Source organism: Brassica oleracea, chromosome C3 (assembly GCF_000695525.1).
Source record: "Brassica oleracea var. oleracea cultivar TO1000 chromosome C3, BOL, whole genome shotgun sequence".
In the NCBI taxonomy this organism is placed as follows: domain Eukaryota; kingdom Viridiplantae; phylum Streptophyta; class Magnoliopsida; order Brassicales; family Brassicaceae; genus Brassica; species Brassica oleracea.
In genome coordinates this window covers 64,154,363-64,168,928 of record NC_027750.1, presented here as the reverse complement: position 1 = coordinate 64,168,928, position 14,566 = coordinate 64,154,363, and the positions used below count along the sequence as shown (strand labels likewise).

General features: G+C 34.8%; 2 protein-coding genes across 3 annotated transcripts; one reads left to right on the top strand and one right to left on the bottom strand.

Annotated features, from left to right (window-relative positions):
- Nucleotides 1-5,981: 5,981 nt before the first annotated feature.
- LOC106335618 (glutamine-dependent NAD(+) synthetase) lies at nucleotides 5,982-11,160 on the bottom strand. 2 transcript variants are annotated; one of them, XM_013774190.1, is made up of 14 exons: nucleotides 10,968-11,160; nucleotides 10,830-10,863; nucleotides 10,398-10,621; nucleotides 9,560-9,865; nucleotides 9,256-9,479; nucleotides 8,930-9,168; nucleotides 8,679-8,847; nucleotides 8,044-8,179; nucleotides 7,824-7,962; nucleotides 7,547-7,723; nucleotides 7,296-7,463; nucleotides 6,769-6,864; nucleotides 6,565-6,693; nucleotides 5,982-6,477 (listed from the first exon to the last, which is right to left on the bottom strand). In XM_013774190.1, the coding sequence occupies exons 3-14, from the start codon at nucleotides 10,589-10,591 to the stop codon at nucleotides 6,277-6,279; spliced, it is 2,178 nt and encodes a 725-aa protein (XP_013629644.1). In that variant the 5' UTR covers nucleotides 10,592-10,621; nucleotides 10,830-10,863; nucleotides 10,968-11,160; the 3' UTR covers nucleotides 5,982-6,276. The 2 variants fall into 2 exon arrangements, with proteins under 2 accessions (XP_013629644.1, XP_013629645.1); XM_013774191.1 differs by having other exon boundaries at nucleotides 10,398-10,632; nucleotides 10,968-11,053.
- Nucleotides 11,136-12,649, top strand: LOC106335620 (mediator of RNA polymerase II transcription subunit 9). The gene is made up of 6 exons (XM_013774192.1): nucleotides 11,136-11,217; nucleotides 11,428-11,910; nucleotides 11,982-12,044; nucleotides 12,121-12,204; nucleotides 12,295-12,353; nucleotides 12,454-12,649. The coding sequence occupies exons 2-6, from the start codon at nucleotides 11,449-11,451 to the stop codon at nucleotides 12,509-12,511; spliced, it is 726 nt and encodes a 241-aa protein (XP_013629646.1). The 5' UTR covers nucleotides 11,136-11,217; nucleotides 11,428-11,448; the 3' UTR covers nucleotides 12,512-12,649.
- Nucleotides 12,650-14,566: the final 1,917 nt, after the last annotated feature.

Genomic DNA, 14,566 nt, shown 5'->3' with positions numbered 1-14,566 from the left:
TTATGGCATTTCAATGTAAATAAATGGTAAAACTAAGAGGTATTTTTATTTTGGTAAGATGTATTTTTATTTTCTAATTCAATTTTAATAAGACACTTTTAATAATATAGATATTACACAAAATAGTTAACAGATGGTTAGGTGCTTCTTATAGTATTAAATAAAACAATTACTCCCTCCGTTCCCGAAATTAAGATGTTTTAGATTTTTTACTTGTTCCACAAAGATAGATTTTCTATATGTTTAAGGTACTTTTTATACTTTTAAGAAACATTAAATGAAAATATTTGAATTGATTAAATTTCATTGGTGAAAAGTTATTGAAAAGTGTATAATAAAGTAAAAAAAAAAATAAATTATAAATATTTATTGAATTCTTAATAATCGTGAACACTTTAAAAAATTTTACTGAACAGCACAGAGGGAGTAATATATATGAGACATGAAGTAGTTTAACGAGATTCAGTTTCTTCTGCAAATATGCATTCAAGAGATTCTCCTCCATAACTTATGATTTGTTTTATCAAAAAACACTTTTGTTGGTCGCCATCTAGTCTTTTTTTTCGTTTTCTATGTGACTATTAGATGGAGATAGACACTATATATATAAATATATATATATATAGACGTGATCAACATAATATAAAAATAATAAATAGTTAATAGTTAAATATGGTGCTTGATTGTAGGGTTGTTATTGATGGAAATATTTCTTTTTGATAGAACAAATTGATTTCACTAAAGCAGGTTAGTTAGGATTGAATCATGCCTAATATATACGCAAATTATGATGTTGACTTCGCTTAGAATATTCCGATTGTAAAATTTTAAAATTAACTGGACTATCTCCAAAATCTTTCTAATAAGAACATTTAAATACAAATGAATCACGCCGGATATCTTTAGCAAAACGTGAAAAATAAGTTTAAAATTTTATATCCATATTTTATGTTGTTGTCATAGTGAGTGCATATTGTGGAACATTTTTTCACAATTTGCTAAAAAAATTCCAAACACAATTTGTTAAATATACGACCACTAAATGTTTGGTGTATATTTTTTGTTTGGTAAGAAAAAAGAAAAGAAAAGAAAAAGAAAAAGTATTAGTTATGTGCATCATACTGATGACATTAAAATTTGATACTAATAGCGATTTTATAATGAATTTCTAAAACGTATTGTATAAAGTATATGATTTTTGATGTAATTTTAATGAAGTCCTAAATAGTTCAGAATGTGGTTACTATATTATGTAAAAAAACATGTATCCGTAGGGTATATGGGGGTGATGGTTATGAACGATATGGTGGATATATATGTATACTTCATTTAGCTATAATGATGACAAAAAAAATTGTACGTTATTATACGATGAAGCACAATATGGAGATATTAAACAGAAATTAATTGTAGGTTCCAATCGGTTGATTTCTTAAAAGGAAAAATAGATAACTATGTTAAATCACTAGATATTAATTCAGTGGCATTAGGCTGTAATTATTTAAGAAAATTCAGGGTCAAATCTTATTTGTACTCCAGTTTTAATAGATTAGATAAGATCCAAATTGCATGAACATTTGAGATCAGAGATAAAATTATGAAATTAATAATTTAAAATTAACCAAATGCATTAAAAATAAGTTGTTATTGAATCTATTTTACTAACGTGTCTTAAGCAGGATGAGGCTGTTATTACATTATGAATGTTATATAATATTTCTTGAAATATAATTTGTTACTTAATAAATTGTAGTGAATATATGGAATATTGGAATCAGTTTTGAAGATATTCCTTTACTCATTATGATTAGAGTTATGAAGCAATTTATTTCCGGAATAAATGTAAATTTCTCTTTAAAAATGAAATCAATTTGAAATTTTAGCCAAATCCTTGAATAGATAGATGTATAGTATTATTTAATGGCTTAATGAGTTTTGGGTTGGATTGATTACCACGAAATAATCAAATTTTAACCACACTCATTAGGAAAATTAGTAGCTATTCGAGTGATACCTTTATAATCGCCTTGGAACACTAGTCATTGCCAATGCCAATGTCGCCGATATAAGTTGCTTAATTTGTTTGAAAAAGAAGGTGTGTACAATTATCTCCGTGATATTATGGTAAAGATCGGGGCATCTCATGGGTGGGGTAGCTAGTTTATATGTTAATTTCGAGATTGTACATACCACGCTAAAAATGTATCTTGTTATCAATATAAAACCCATTAGTATAATTAGTTGATTGGTATAAGAAACTAAAACGTGACTTACATAAAACAATGAAGAATCGGTTTAACAATACATATATAGTAGAAAATACCATATAATATGAAGTCTTACCAGTATACTAACTCAAAGTTATGAATGGAATACAATGTTTGAGCTAGCTTAACTGTAAAAATTACAAAAAAGTGTAAACTCATATACGTAATGCATATTGTTACTGAAGGTAAATAATCAAAGCTAAAGACAGAACACTAGTCTTTAACTAAGGTGCGATATGGTATGTGCTGCTTATATCAGTTCAAATTTTTTTTTTTAATGTGTCAGTGTTCTTCTATTTCGACTAGGCAAATGATATAATTCAAAGACTTGATTCAGTGTGCAATGTATCAGTAATGTGCTACTGCTTTTAACTTATCGGAAGTGGTTACTGTTGTTTTGTTGTTCTCTTCAACACAAACATATTAATTTCCGTATTGTTCCAAACTTCCACTTTAAGTTGAAACTATTGGGCCTATTTAGACTGTAACTAGGTTTACAGTTTAAGGTTATTGTGTATGTAGGTTATGCATTGTGAATAATAAGAAACACTTTCATAACCACTCTAGTTTCTTGAAATGGTATCAAAGCCATAACCTAACTACACCAAGGTTATAGCTTTCGATCTTGTGATCTCTAAACTTTCCGCTTCAAAACTCTAAATTTCTGTTTTCTCGATATGGGTGATCTTACACAAGCTCGTACCTAGACTCGTCGCACAATCTCCCTATATGATCTAAGCTCTAGTGACAATCCCGGAACCTTGATCTCAAAACCTTTGCTGCATGGCCCTGACTACGATGAATGGGCTACGACTCAAGATGGCATTGAAGGCAAAAAAGAAGTTTAAAATTGCTGATGGTTCCATACCTCAACTAGTGGAGACCTGTGTGGATTATGAAGACTGAATAGAAAATAATGCTCTCATAGTCTCTGGATGAAATTGACGATTGATGAAAGAATATCTACATCGATGTCACATGTTGACGATGCTCATGAGCTGTGGACTCATATTCAGCATTGTTTTGGAGTGAAGAATGGGCAGCGAGTGCAGAGACTTAAAACTGAACTCGCCACATGCCGACAACGAGGGCTTCCTATCGAAGCTTACTATGGAAAATTGACTCACTTTTGGAGGAGTATGGCTGACTACCAACAAGCCAAAACTATGGAAGAAGTTCGTAAAGAATGCGAGGAAGATAAACTTCATCAGTTTCTGATGAGGCTAGATGAAACTGAATATGGCGCTATCAAATCATCTTTACTTTCTCTTGTCCCACTTCCTACCCTGGATGAAGCTTACAACGCTCTTGTTTAGGATGAAGAATCAAAACAGCTTGGACGGATGAATACTGAGAGGGTTGATGGAGTCAGTTTCGCTGTTCAAGCAACCAGATTAAAATCCAGTCAAGATCGCAAAGGTAGATCTGTAACTTGCACAAACTGCGGTCACCCTGGACATGTTGCTGACAATTGTTTTTGATTGATTGGTTATCCGGATTGGTGGGAAGATAATCAGAAGCAAAGATCAGGACCAGCTAGCTCACGTGGCAACTCTGCTCCTGCAAGTCGCAGTATGGGAAACACAAACACTGCTCTCGGGATGACAGCTGGTTTCAGGCAACTCGTCTCAGAGAGGCAAGTCATCAGATACAGCTCGCGCAAACAACGTTTTTTTCTCTCCGACTCAAGCAAACTCCCTCACTGCTGAGGATCACTTCGGCCTTATTGGTTTAAGTGACACACAATGGCGTACTCTCGTGCATCTGCTCGATGAGAGAAATTACGCTCCTGTAAACCGGTTCTCTGGTAAGAAATTTATTGAATCCTGGATCATTGACTCTGGTACTACAAATCATATGACTGGTTCACTTGATCTTTTGCTTGATATTTCTGACATGGCACCAGTGACTATTAAACTGCCTGACGGTCGTTTTACAGTATCTACTAAAATGGGCAGTGTACGACTGGGTTCTTCTCTGAAACTGTGATGTGTCTATTACGTTGATGGACTTCATTGCCATCTCATATCAGCTTCTCATCTTACGAGGGGCACATGTTATTTATTTCAACTCACTGATAAGGTTTGTATTATTCAGGATCGCATCACGCTGATGCTGATTGGAGTGGGTGAACAGCAGCAAGGATTATATTTTTCCAGAGGAGTGGAAGCTGCGACTGCGATTCGGGGATTGGCGAACACTACTGCTGATGTCTGGCATCGTCGTCTTAGTCATCCTTCTTCTAAGGCTATGGAGATGTCGTCTTCTAAGGCTATGTAGATGGAATTTTTAATCCAGAAAATTATATATTGTTAATATTTGATGGGAGAAAATTAATCTTTTCACAACAACAAATGTTGCCGTGAGCTCTGACTTGGCATGAGCCAATGGTCGTTGGTCGGAAGTTAGGCGGTCCACACCGACTCCTGCATTCATGATACACGGACCTTTGTAAACACAATCTGAACGATGCTCATCATTCTCACTTAAACCTGTTAATTACCATTGTTAAACAATAATTTATTTATTTTTGGTGTAAAAACAATAATTGTTTAGAAACTAGACAAATATTAAAATATAATTTTTAATTGTAGATGTGAATAGAACATATATACCTTATTACCTCTTGACTGAGAAGTCACTAGGAGAGAACATATAACGAGTATGACTACAGATTGAAGTTTTGATAATGCCATTTTGTTGGTATGATGTAAGCTTTACTTCACTTTTCTTTCGTTTGGTGCTTGGTGTGAACAAGTAAGGGAGCAAGAGCATGCTTATAAGTACAAGCGATGGAGCGGGTAAGACATGTTTAGTATCTAATTTCTTTATTGTCTTGAGATTTCTTTCTAAATTAATGGGTCAAATCTTTGAAAAGGTGATATAAATCTTCAAAACAGTGGAAGCACCGTAGCCTAATGGTTAAGGTTTAAAGGTTTCTACACCCAGGTCTGGGGTTCGAATCCCAGACTATGCAATTTATTGCAGAATACATGAAATCCAGGTTTCAAGTTCCGGAGAGAGCGATTTATTACTGCAGACTACGGAAGAAAGGTTGTCAAATCGTCTATGTAATCTTTCTCATAATTGTAATGCCATAATAAATCAGCGTTAAAAAAAAAATCTTCAAAACATTATATATTATATACTGTACATACATTGCATGGATTTCAAATTAATATAATAAAATATGTAAAAATTTAATTAAATAATCATACTTTAGATTTTATATTCAGAAGAAGTTTTACTAAAATTTATTAAACTTTTATTATATGTAGTATAAGTATTTTGAAAATATTAAATATGAAGTTACATATTTTGGATATGGATTATATTTTACTATATTAATTTGAGTTTCATCCAAATTATGGTTTGTGTATTTAACTCGGCTTTAGAACAAATTCTTTCAATTTTATATAAAAATGTTTGCAAATAATATATTATCTTAAGAAAGACAACTATCAACAAGTAAAGATTATAGGACACTTTTTACAATTTGTGCTCAGAAAGATTTTTTTTAATTATATAATGGTCAAATCTCTAAAGGATAATTTACTAATTGTGTTTGGTACGGTATTTAACTTTTTCTTAAAAAAGAAACTTAATAAAAATAAGATCTGGTATCAAACAAGTATTGTTCTCGAATCACTGAAAATGTTATAAGGTCCAAATTGCAAGAACATTTCAGTTCAAAAAAAATTATGCACTTAATAATTTATAATTAACCAAATGCATTAACAATGAGTAGAGCACTTGAATCTATTTTACTAAATATTACAACTGAGAAAACATGCTCTCAAACTAAACTTTAAACATGTATAAACATAAGTTTGTTGCATAATAATGAACTTTTAACAAGATCATATGATCATCGACTTACTCAAAAAGAAAACTTATTGGAAGTGGTTACTGTTGTTTTGTTGTTCTCTTCAACACAAACATGTTATTTGTTTCCACACTGTTCCAAACTTCCACTTTTAAGTTGAAACAGAGAGGTAAAGAGGTTTCGTCAGAGACCCGCGCTTGGATCACCGGAATTTGCAGCCACGACTCCAACTTCTTTGCCGTAGCTTGCTTCTTCTCCTGGAAAAGCAACTGAGTCACCATTTAGGCCGTCAACAATCTCGTCAATCTTCTTGAACTGGTATGGCCACTTGCTATTATACAGAAACTGCCTCAGATCGAACCTGTTGTCCTCTGGAGAGTAACTCTGCAACAAGAGAACCCCTATGAGTTTTCTCTCACTCGTCACAGTTTCAAAACAAGTATCAGACAAGTTTCTGTTCAGTAGCAGTACCTCAGCGTGGTAGGACGGTGTGAGGACAGTCATCTTGTGTCGATTGATCGAATAATACTTGAAGAAGTACTTCACTTTCTCAGCTACTTCTGCTGGGCTTAGCTTTGTTCCCCACTTGTAACATAGATTCTGCAAAATCATTACAAAACAATTATCTCAGTGCATCATGGTTTAGTACATTTGTCTAAAGATCAGAACTCAAACCTTGAACATGGAAACTGGGCCACACCGGAATATCTTCCTCATCCTTCCATAGACTGAGAGCTCTTCATATGTCATTCCCATGTCGACTTCATCAAGCTGTTTTCACAACACAAGATGTTTGAATAAACACTTCAGCTATAGAAACCAGGGATGGGATTTTGAACCGAACCCGCCAAACTGAAATTTTCAGTTAGTTCGGTTTGATTCAGTAGGATTTATAAAAAGTTTGGTTTTTGGTTCGGTTCAGCATTAGATTACTTCGGTTTTCTTAAAAAAAATAAAAATATAATCAAACATACCAAATTTCAAACCGAAATAACCAAACTAACCGAATTTAACCAAACTTATCCGAAATTTTAATAAAATTAAACAAAAATATAACGAACTAAAAAACTTTGATAGGATTTTCAAAAACCGAACTAACCAAATACCAAACTTTATTTTGGATTAGTTCAGTAAGTTTATGTTGAACCAAACTACCCGGACTCGCAGGCCTAATAGAGACTCCCAAACAGTTTTGTTATTACCTGAGAATAGTCAGAACGAATGGGCTCAAGCTCAGCTGTTGGTGGAGCAGCTTCTATCTCTGCCAAGGACTGATAACCGAGATTCGTTGCAGCCCATCTTAGGAACAACCTCAGATCCTGTTTACTAATACTTCCTATGGGGTTTATGTCTGCTGAGCTACAATCATACTGTTTCAACCAAAAGAGTGTATTACATTAACAATCTATTGGAATTTGAGATGTAGCAGTAAAAAGAGATAAGTCCCCATCACCTTTGTCAGGTAACCACGAAGTCCTTCATCAACATTGGAGCTGCCTAGAACAAGGTAAAAGCCTGGTTTGCTATGAACCCAAGGCAAGAGAGACGCTAACATAAACGCTAACACCATTCTCATCCGTGCTTGAATGTTCTGCAACCCAAGATTCTCAACGTTTGATCCTCCATCAACCTGTACACAACAAAACCCATAACCATTTCCTCTTCATTTCATTTTATTTCATTTCATTTTATTATCATCAAGTTTGGATTGTTGATCCAGTGCTAGATACCTTATACCGAGGACGCATGCCAGTAACCGTTTGAAATAAAGTTAGAACCGCAGAGACAACGCCATCTATGCAAACATCAAGATGCCATGCACCGATCTCGTCTGCCAGCTGCTTTGCACGCATTTTTGTCGCCTCAGAACTGCAAAATCAAGATCTCAATAAGCAAAACGTTTCATGTTTGCTGCAGCGATATCTTCTTTGTTACTGTTAACTAAATTACCTGTTTTCAGACCCCATAAACACAGTGTAAAATATTCGCTTAGCAAACTCTTTGCTATCAGTAGGAAACTCTCCATTAGTATAGTTCCCAATCCGTTTCGCATCAGTTTTCACTTGCTCATCTCCATTTGCAATCTCTACACGAGAAGAATATCAACAACATCATGGAAGTCGCTTCCAGTCAAAGTCGATATTCTAAATATTGGTCTAGACAACAAGTAAATTGGTAACAATCTTCTCCATTTGATCGGTTTAAACCATTTTAAATTGCTTAAAATGGGTTTAAACTAGTCTAAATCAATCTAAATTAATTTGAATCTGCTAAAATTAAACAATAATGTTAGTGCAAATCCACAAATTTGTCTACTTTATTTTCTTTTTGTATATGTAATTTTTTTATAGTTCATCAAAATAAATTTATAATTAAACCCAAAAGCTAAAAAATCGAATGTAAATGTAAAATATATAAAAAAATAAATTGATAGTTTGTTAACCCCTAGACGGGGTCTTAGGCCCGAATAATTTGTCTAGTCGCTAGTTTTATACGAAACATCTAGTTACCACCTAGCGAATTCTTGAACATTGCCTCAAGTTATTCACATGGTTGTCCAATAAGAGAATCACAGTCCAACATACCTTTAACAACAAGTTGGCACATGCAGCCAACAATAGCTGCCACAGACGAGCTGTCTGCTCCACCAGAAAGAGGAAGCAAGAACCCTGAAGCTCCGCTTCTTCTCAAATAGTCCCATAGCCAGCAAGCAGGACCAAAGGCTATCTCTTCTTGTGGAGAATGGTACATAATCTACATACGAACAAGTATTAGATTTGGAAACTATTAGAACATTCACTTAAACATATATAGGAAGCAGAGGAGGATAGAGAACCTTCTTCGGACTGCTTAGTGTCATTTTTAGGTTGAAGGACTGTGTCAGCTTACAGGGCACGTATACTGAAGATACTTTCACTTTACAACTTGCCTGTTCCTGAAAACTACTTACCGATCCGCGAAGACTAGCAACCGCATCTAGATCCACTTGGGAAGTGATGACCTCAACGTCCTTCAACGAGAACTGTGAGCCTTGAGCTACAACATCTCCGTTTACAACAATGCATGCACATCCATCTTGCAAATGGGTTAAAATAGAAACAAATCAAGATGGTCACTAAAGAAAAAGTAGATAAGAATAAGATTACACAAAAATGAACAAACCGTAGTATAAGCGGCCACCATCGCATCCCTGTTGATTACTGTACATATAAACCCCACCGCGAGCGTGAGTAGCCCCCATGAAAGCATTCAAACGAATATCAAGCTTTCTTAGCTGGTGATGACTCCCACTCGCATTCATAAACACCTCCACACCGTTCAACGCAAGCTCAGCATGAGGAGGAACTGGACTAAACAGTTCCTCACAGACTTCAGCTGCAACAGCTCTGATAAAGAAACATAATAGCTGATAAGAGTTAGAATCATTGACACAGTTATTGAAAGGAAGCATTATACTCAGACTTACGTGTCGATAAACTGGATGTAACCATATCCAAAAGGAACGGATTCCTGTGACAAGGCCTCTGAGATTTCAATGGGGAGGTGAAACTCTTCGAGCTCTCCTCTCTGCTTCCAAGCCGTGAACCACCTCAGCTCCCTGTAGTTTCCATCGTTGGCGAGGCACATCTTTGGTCGAATCATGATGATTCTTTTGTTCATACAGAGAACCTGACAGTTATACCGCTCTGCTCCTTTAATCACAGGCATTCCTATGCTACATAATATATCATTAGTCCAATCACCAAGCAGCAATTCCTTTAAACAATCCCACCTGAAAGAACATATTCACAGGAACATTAAGAAAATGTGTTTCCAGAAATAGTATCAAAGTAGCGCTGGGATTTTGAACCCAACCGAACCGTAATTTCGGTTAGTTCGATTCGGTAGGTTTTCTAAAAAAGTTCGGCTTTCGGTTTGGTTTGGTTTGGCAGCAATTGGTTACTTCAGTTTAAAGAAATTATACCCGAACCATACCAGAAACCCAAACCGAACTAACCAAATTTCAAATCAAACTAACCGAATTTATCCAAAATTTTAGCAAAAATAAACAAAAATCTTACCGAAATCAAAAACTTCAGTAAGATTTTCAAAAACCGAAACTAACCGAATACAGAACCAAACTTTATTTCGGGTGACTTTGATATGATTTATGTTGAACCGAACTAACTGAAAACCGAAGTATTCGAACCCAACTACTCGAACTGAATAACCAAAACTCGAATTGAACCCGAACTAACCGAACCCGCAGGCCTATATCAAACCATTCAAGTGAGTAAGGGAAACGAAAAAAAAGAAGAGTTTACGCGTGAGTGACGGTGTCTAGCTCCAAGAAGTGATCCTCACAGCCATAACCAGTGACCTCAAGCTCAGGACCAAGCCTGATGGCGGCACCGGCAGCCTTAGCCTGGACAATGGAAGCCTTGATGTTACTCATGTTGCATTCGAAGTCCATAGCCCATTGGTTCAAGTTACACGTCGCTACTTTCAAAAGCCTCATTTTCGTGGCTCAAATAATGTACTCTACAATCTGCACACAGTCTATAGTGTATTAGTAACAGTTCTAGAGACGATCGAAACTAATAACATGTACATGATTATATCAATTTCAAAGTCTGCCCCTTTATGGTTTCCTAGTGAGAATTGAGGATACCCACATCCATTAAAAGATTCACCTTAGAGACTCTATGTATGATAACATTCAAAGAAAACACAGAGATGAAAAATGATCAACGCACCTTGGAATAGAATCTCTGAGACTTCAAATCCAATCTGATCACAAATCAGAAAATCAAGTGAGCCATTAGCAATTTTATAATCAAATTTCAAAGTCCAACAATTGATGAAAGTGTCAAACAAGGAACATCGCCTCTCACCTCTTCTCAGCGTATGGAAGACTCAAAGTGTTACATTCATAGCGTTGAAGAAGAAGAAGAATCACATCGGCTCTCGTAGTCGTTCGTACACGGCGGGTTGATCTTTACTTTAGATGGGCCAGTAATGGGCTCACTTTAAAAGGCCCATTTTGTTTGATGATTTTAAGTTTTTAACCTCCCCAATTTCTCGTCGGAAAAACGTTCAGCGATCATCGTCACTCTCTCCTTCTGTAGTTTCCTATTTTTCCAGGTACGCAGCAAAATCTTCTATCCTCTTCGATTAATCCTCGTATTCAATCTGTTTCGAGTTAATTTCATCTCTTCGTAAGGATGCTTGTAGAGTTTGTTATCGTGTATCTCTCTAGATTCTAAGTAGAGTATTAGATATGTTTCTGCTTTACAGAGATCTGTTTTTATTAGCCTGTTCAAGATTTGACAATACGACGTCGTTTAATACCAGGCAAGTAGTGAGATCGGAGGAATGGATCAGTTCTCAGGAGGAGGCAATTGGTCGATGATCCCCAACGTTCAGTCGCAGGGTAACTTCGGTACATCCACCAATCAAGACCATCTATTCCTCCAGCAACAGCAACAACAACAACAACCACAACAGTTTCATCATCCACAACAACAAACCCAGCAGCAGCAATTCCAGCCACAACAACAACAACAACAAGAGATGCAGTTCCAGCAATTCCAACAACAACAGTTCATTCAACAGCAGCAGTTCCATCACCAGCAGCACCGTCTGCTACATTCTCCTCAGCAGCAGCAGCCGCAATCGTCTTTGCAATCCCCTCCGCCGCAGCAGACGGTGGTTCATACTCCGCAATCGATGATGCACACACCGCAGCAGCAGCAACAGTTGGTGCATACTCCGCAGCAATCGGTTCAGACTCCGCAGCAGCACCAGTCTTTAGCTTCCCATTTCCATCTCTATCCGGTAACCAACAAACCACATTATCCAGTTTTTATGGGGAATCATTGTGTGTGTCTAATGTCTGTTATTGGCAGTTGGTGGAGAAACTATCAGATGCAGTTGAAACTGGAACACGAGATCAGAACTCTGATGCCCTGGTTTGTCCTCTTGTCTTTAGGTAATATTCTGTCTAGGGTTCTTGGTTGTTGAATTGTCTTGGGTGTGGAATTGTAGGTGAGTGAATTGAACGGTCATTTTGACAAGTGTCAACAGCTGTTAAATTCGATTTCAGGATCTCTAGGATCTAAAACTACTATGGTAATGAACCTAAGTTTCTTTTCTTTTGGATTAGAAACAGAAGTGTGTTTCTCTCTGTTTGGTCTGATATAATCTTTGTGTGTTTAATAGACTGTAGATGGACAAAAGAGAAATCTAGAAGAAAGTGAGCAACTGCTTCAACAAAGAAGGTAATATATATAGCAAACTTGTCACATGATAGTATTGTCTCTCATTTGCCCCCACACACATCTTTCTCTTACTTTGTGTTCTTAATACATCTTTGGTCAGGGACTTGATTATGGAATATAGGAAATCTATTGAAGACCTTGTCAAGATAGAGCCTTAGGTCCATATTTCTCCCAAGGCGTGTGTTGTATCTTTATTTACTCATGCTCTGCAGTTTTAGCTGCCAATAAAGACCAATAATGTAAGCACTGAACCGATTTTTTAATTAGAAAAATAATGAAAATGGTTTTTCTTTTTTTTTTGTTTGTTTCAACATATTACAATATACCACAAGTGATCATGTGTTTTGTCTACATCAATACTTAAAACAAAGAGTAAAAACCTGTGTCTGTAAGCGTACAATGCATAGAAGACCACATCTATACTCTTGGCACCTGCCACAAAAACAAGTGATTCTCTGTATGAACTTACTTTTGAATTCCTCTGATCAACACAAAAAGGGGTCAATAGATTGATTTTCACCACCTCTCTCCTTTTCTCTGCTAATCTTGCGTGTTGTTGGAAACGGTTTCTGTTGAAGAAATGCTGGATGAAGATGAAAACCAAGACTGCTGCCTGCACCACTTGTTGTATCCTTACATTGAGCTTGTTGAGTGTTACTATTCGTAGATGGAGCTTGTCCTTCTTCTGCGAGTTTCTCAGTACAGTAGATTCATGACCGTGGGAAGAAAAGCTTGGTTTATAAGGACCTCAGCCCAGGTAGCTGTTAAACCATAGTCATTGATTTAGAATAACATTGTGAACAGAGTAAAAAAGGAATTGCAACCAGGGAAAATGCAAACATTCTAGTTAGAATCCACAATGAAGTTTGAAAGAACATATACCAATATATATAGAATTCCTGCAACGAGAGAGATGTAAAATAATAAGTTTAATGAACAAACACCCGAAACCCAAAAAATATATCAAAGAAATATGTCAAAACCCGAAAATATGTGAATATTCGAGAATACCAAATTCTTAATCCAAAATTCAATCCGAAAATCTGAAAATACTCAAAATTTTATCTGAATAACCAAAATATTTTCCTAAAAATTTAAAATATTATCTGAAACCCAAAGCTATATCTGAAATCCGAAATCATGAATCCGAACATAAAAAAAAAATTCACAATACCGATAATATCCGAAATACCCCAAATACTCAAAAGTACCTATTATATATACAAATTTTATAAGTAATACAGATATCTGATTGGCTTTCTGGTAGAATTCAGTTTCAAACCATGATCCACGAGTCCATACACTAAGTATAGGCCTTGGCATTTTAATCTAGATCCGAAAACCCGAACCAAAACCGAACCGAAAATTTACAAATACCTTTTGGGTCTAAATTTCTTTTATCCGAAAGAACTAGAACCGAAAGGAACCGACCCGAATAGATCCGGACCCGAAAAAATCGATCCGAATAGACCCGACCCGATAAGAACCGATTTGTACCCGACTTAAAACATGCATATCCAAAACTATGATTTTTTATGTTCTATTTTATATATACTAGGTGTTTTCCTGAACCATGTGCAGCGATAAAATTTTAATTTTAAATTATATTTAAAAATAAAAATTTGCTAATATTTTAGATTTTATTGTTTTTAAACCAGTATTTTAATATAAATACTAAATACTAATTTAATTAAACATAGAATTAAGATAAAATAAATAATTTGATTTATTTAAAATTATATTTAAGTTATATTTAAAATTATAATTTAGATAGATTTTCATTTATTTATTTTGGTTAAAGATATATTAAATGACTTGTGTAAAGTAAAATTGATTTTTTATAATTATCAAAATATAAAACTAAAAAGAATTTCTAAAATTTGTAGATATCAAAAATAAACAAAATGATAGTACAATGAAAAATTTAATTTTTTTTTAAAAAGATTGTATAAAATTTTGAAAATATTGTTTAATAATAAAAAAATTATGATTATAAAAATATATTTAAATAATATTTCGAAATTAAAAAAAATATTTTATATTTCCCTTATTGTATTATTTAATGACATATTTGAATAGATTTATTTAAATGATGATTTATGAGTTATTACCATATTATAAAAAGTTACCGAAAAATTGAAATTGACATTAAATGTAGTTGTCCATGTCACTTTTAATCATAGGCCATGTCATCAATTTTAATATGTCACGTC

Coding starts and splice junctions, on each gene's coding strand:
- LOC106335618 (XM_013774190.1), bottom strand. CDS start 10,591: ATGAGGCTTTTGAAAGTAGCGACGTGTAACTTGAACCAATGGGCTATG. Junction 6,865..7,295: donor TTCGTTCTGACTATTCTCAG/GTAATAACAAAA, acceptor TTGTGAAAACAG/CTTGATGAAGTCGACATGGG. Junction 6,478..6,564: donor CACCGTCCTACCACGCTGAG/GTACTGCTACTG, acceptor CTCTTGTTGCAG/AGTTACTCTCCAGAGGACAA.
- LOC106335620 (XM_013774192.1), top strand. CDS start 11,449: ATGGATCAGTTCTCAGGAGGAGGCAATTGGTCGATGATCCCCAACGTT. Junction 11,911..11,981: donor CCCATTTCCATCTCTATCCG/GTAACCAACAAA, acceptor TGTTATTGGCAG/TTGGTGGAGAAACTATCAGA. Junction 12,205..12,294: donor TAGGATCTAAAACTACTATG/GTAATGAACCTA, acceptor TGTGTTTAATAG/ACTGTAGATGGACAAAAGAG.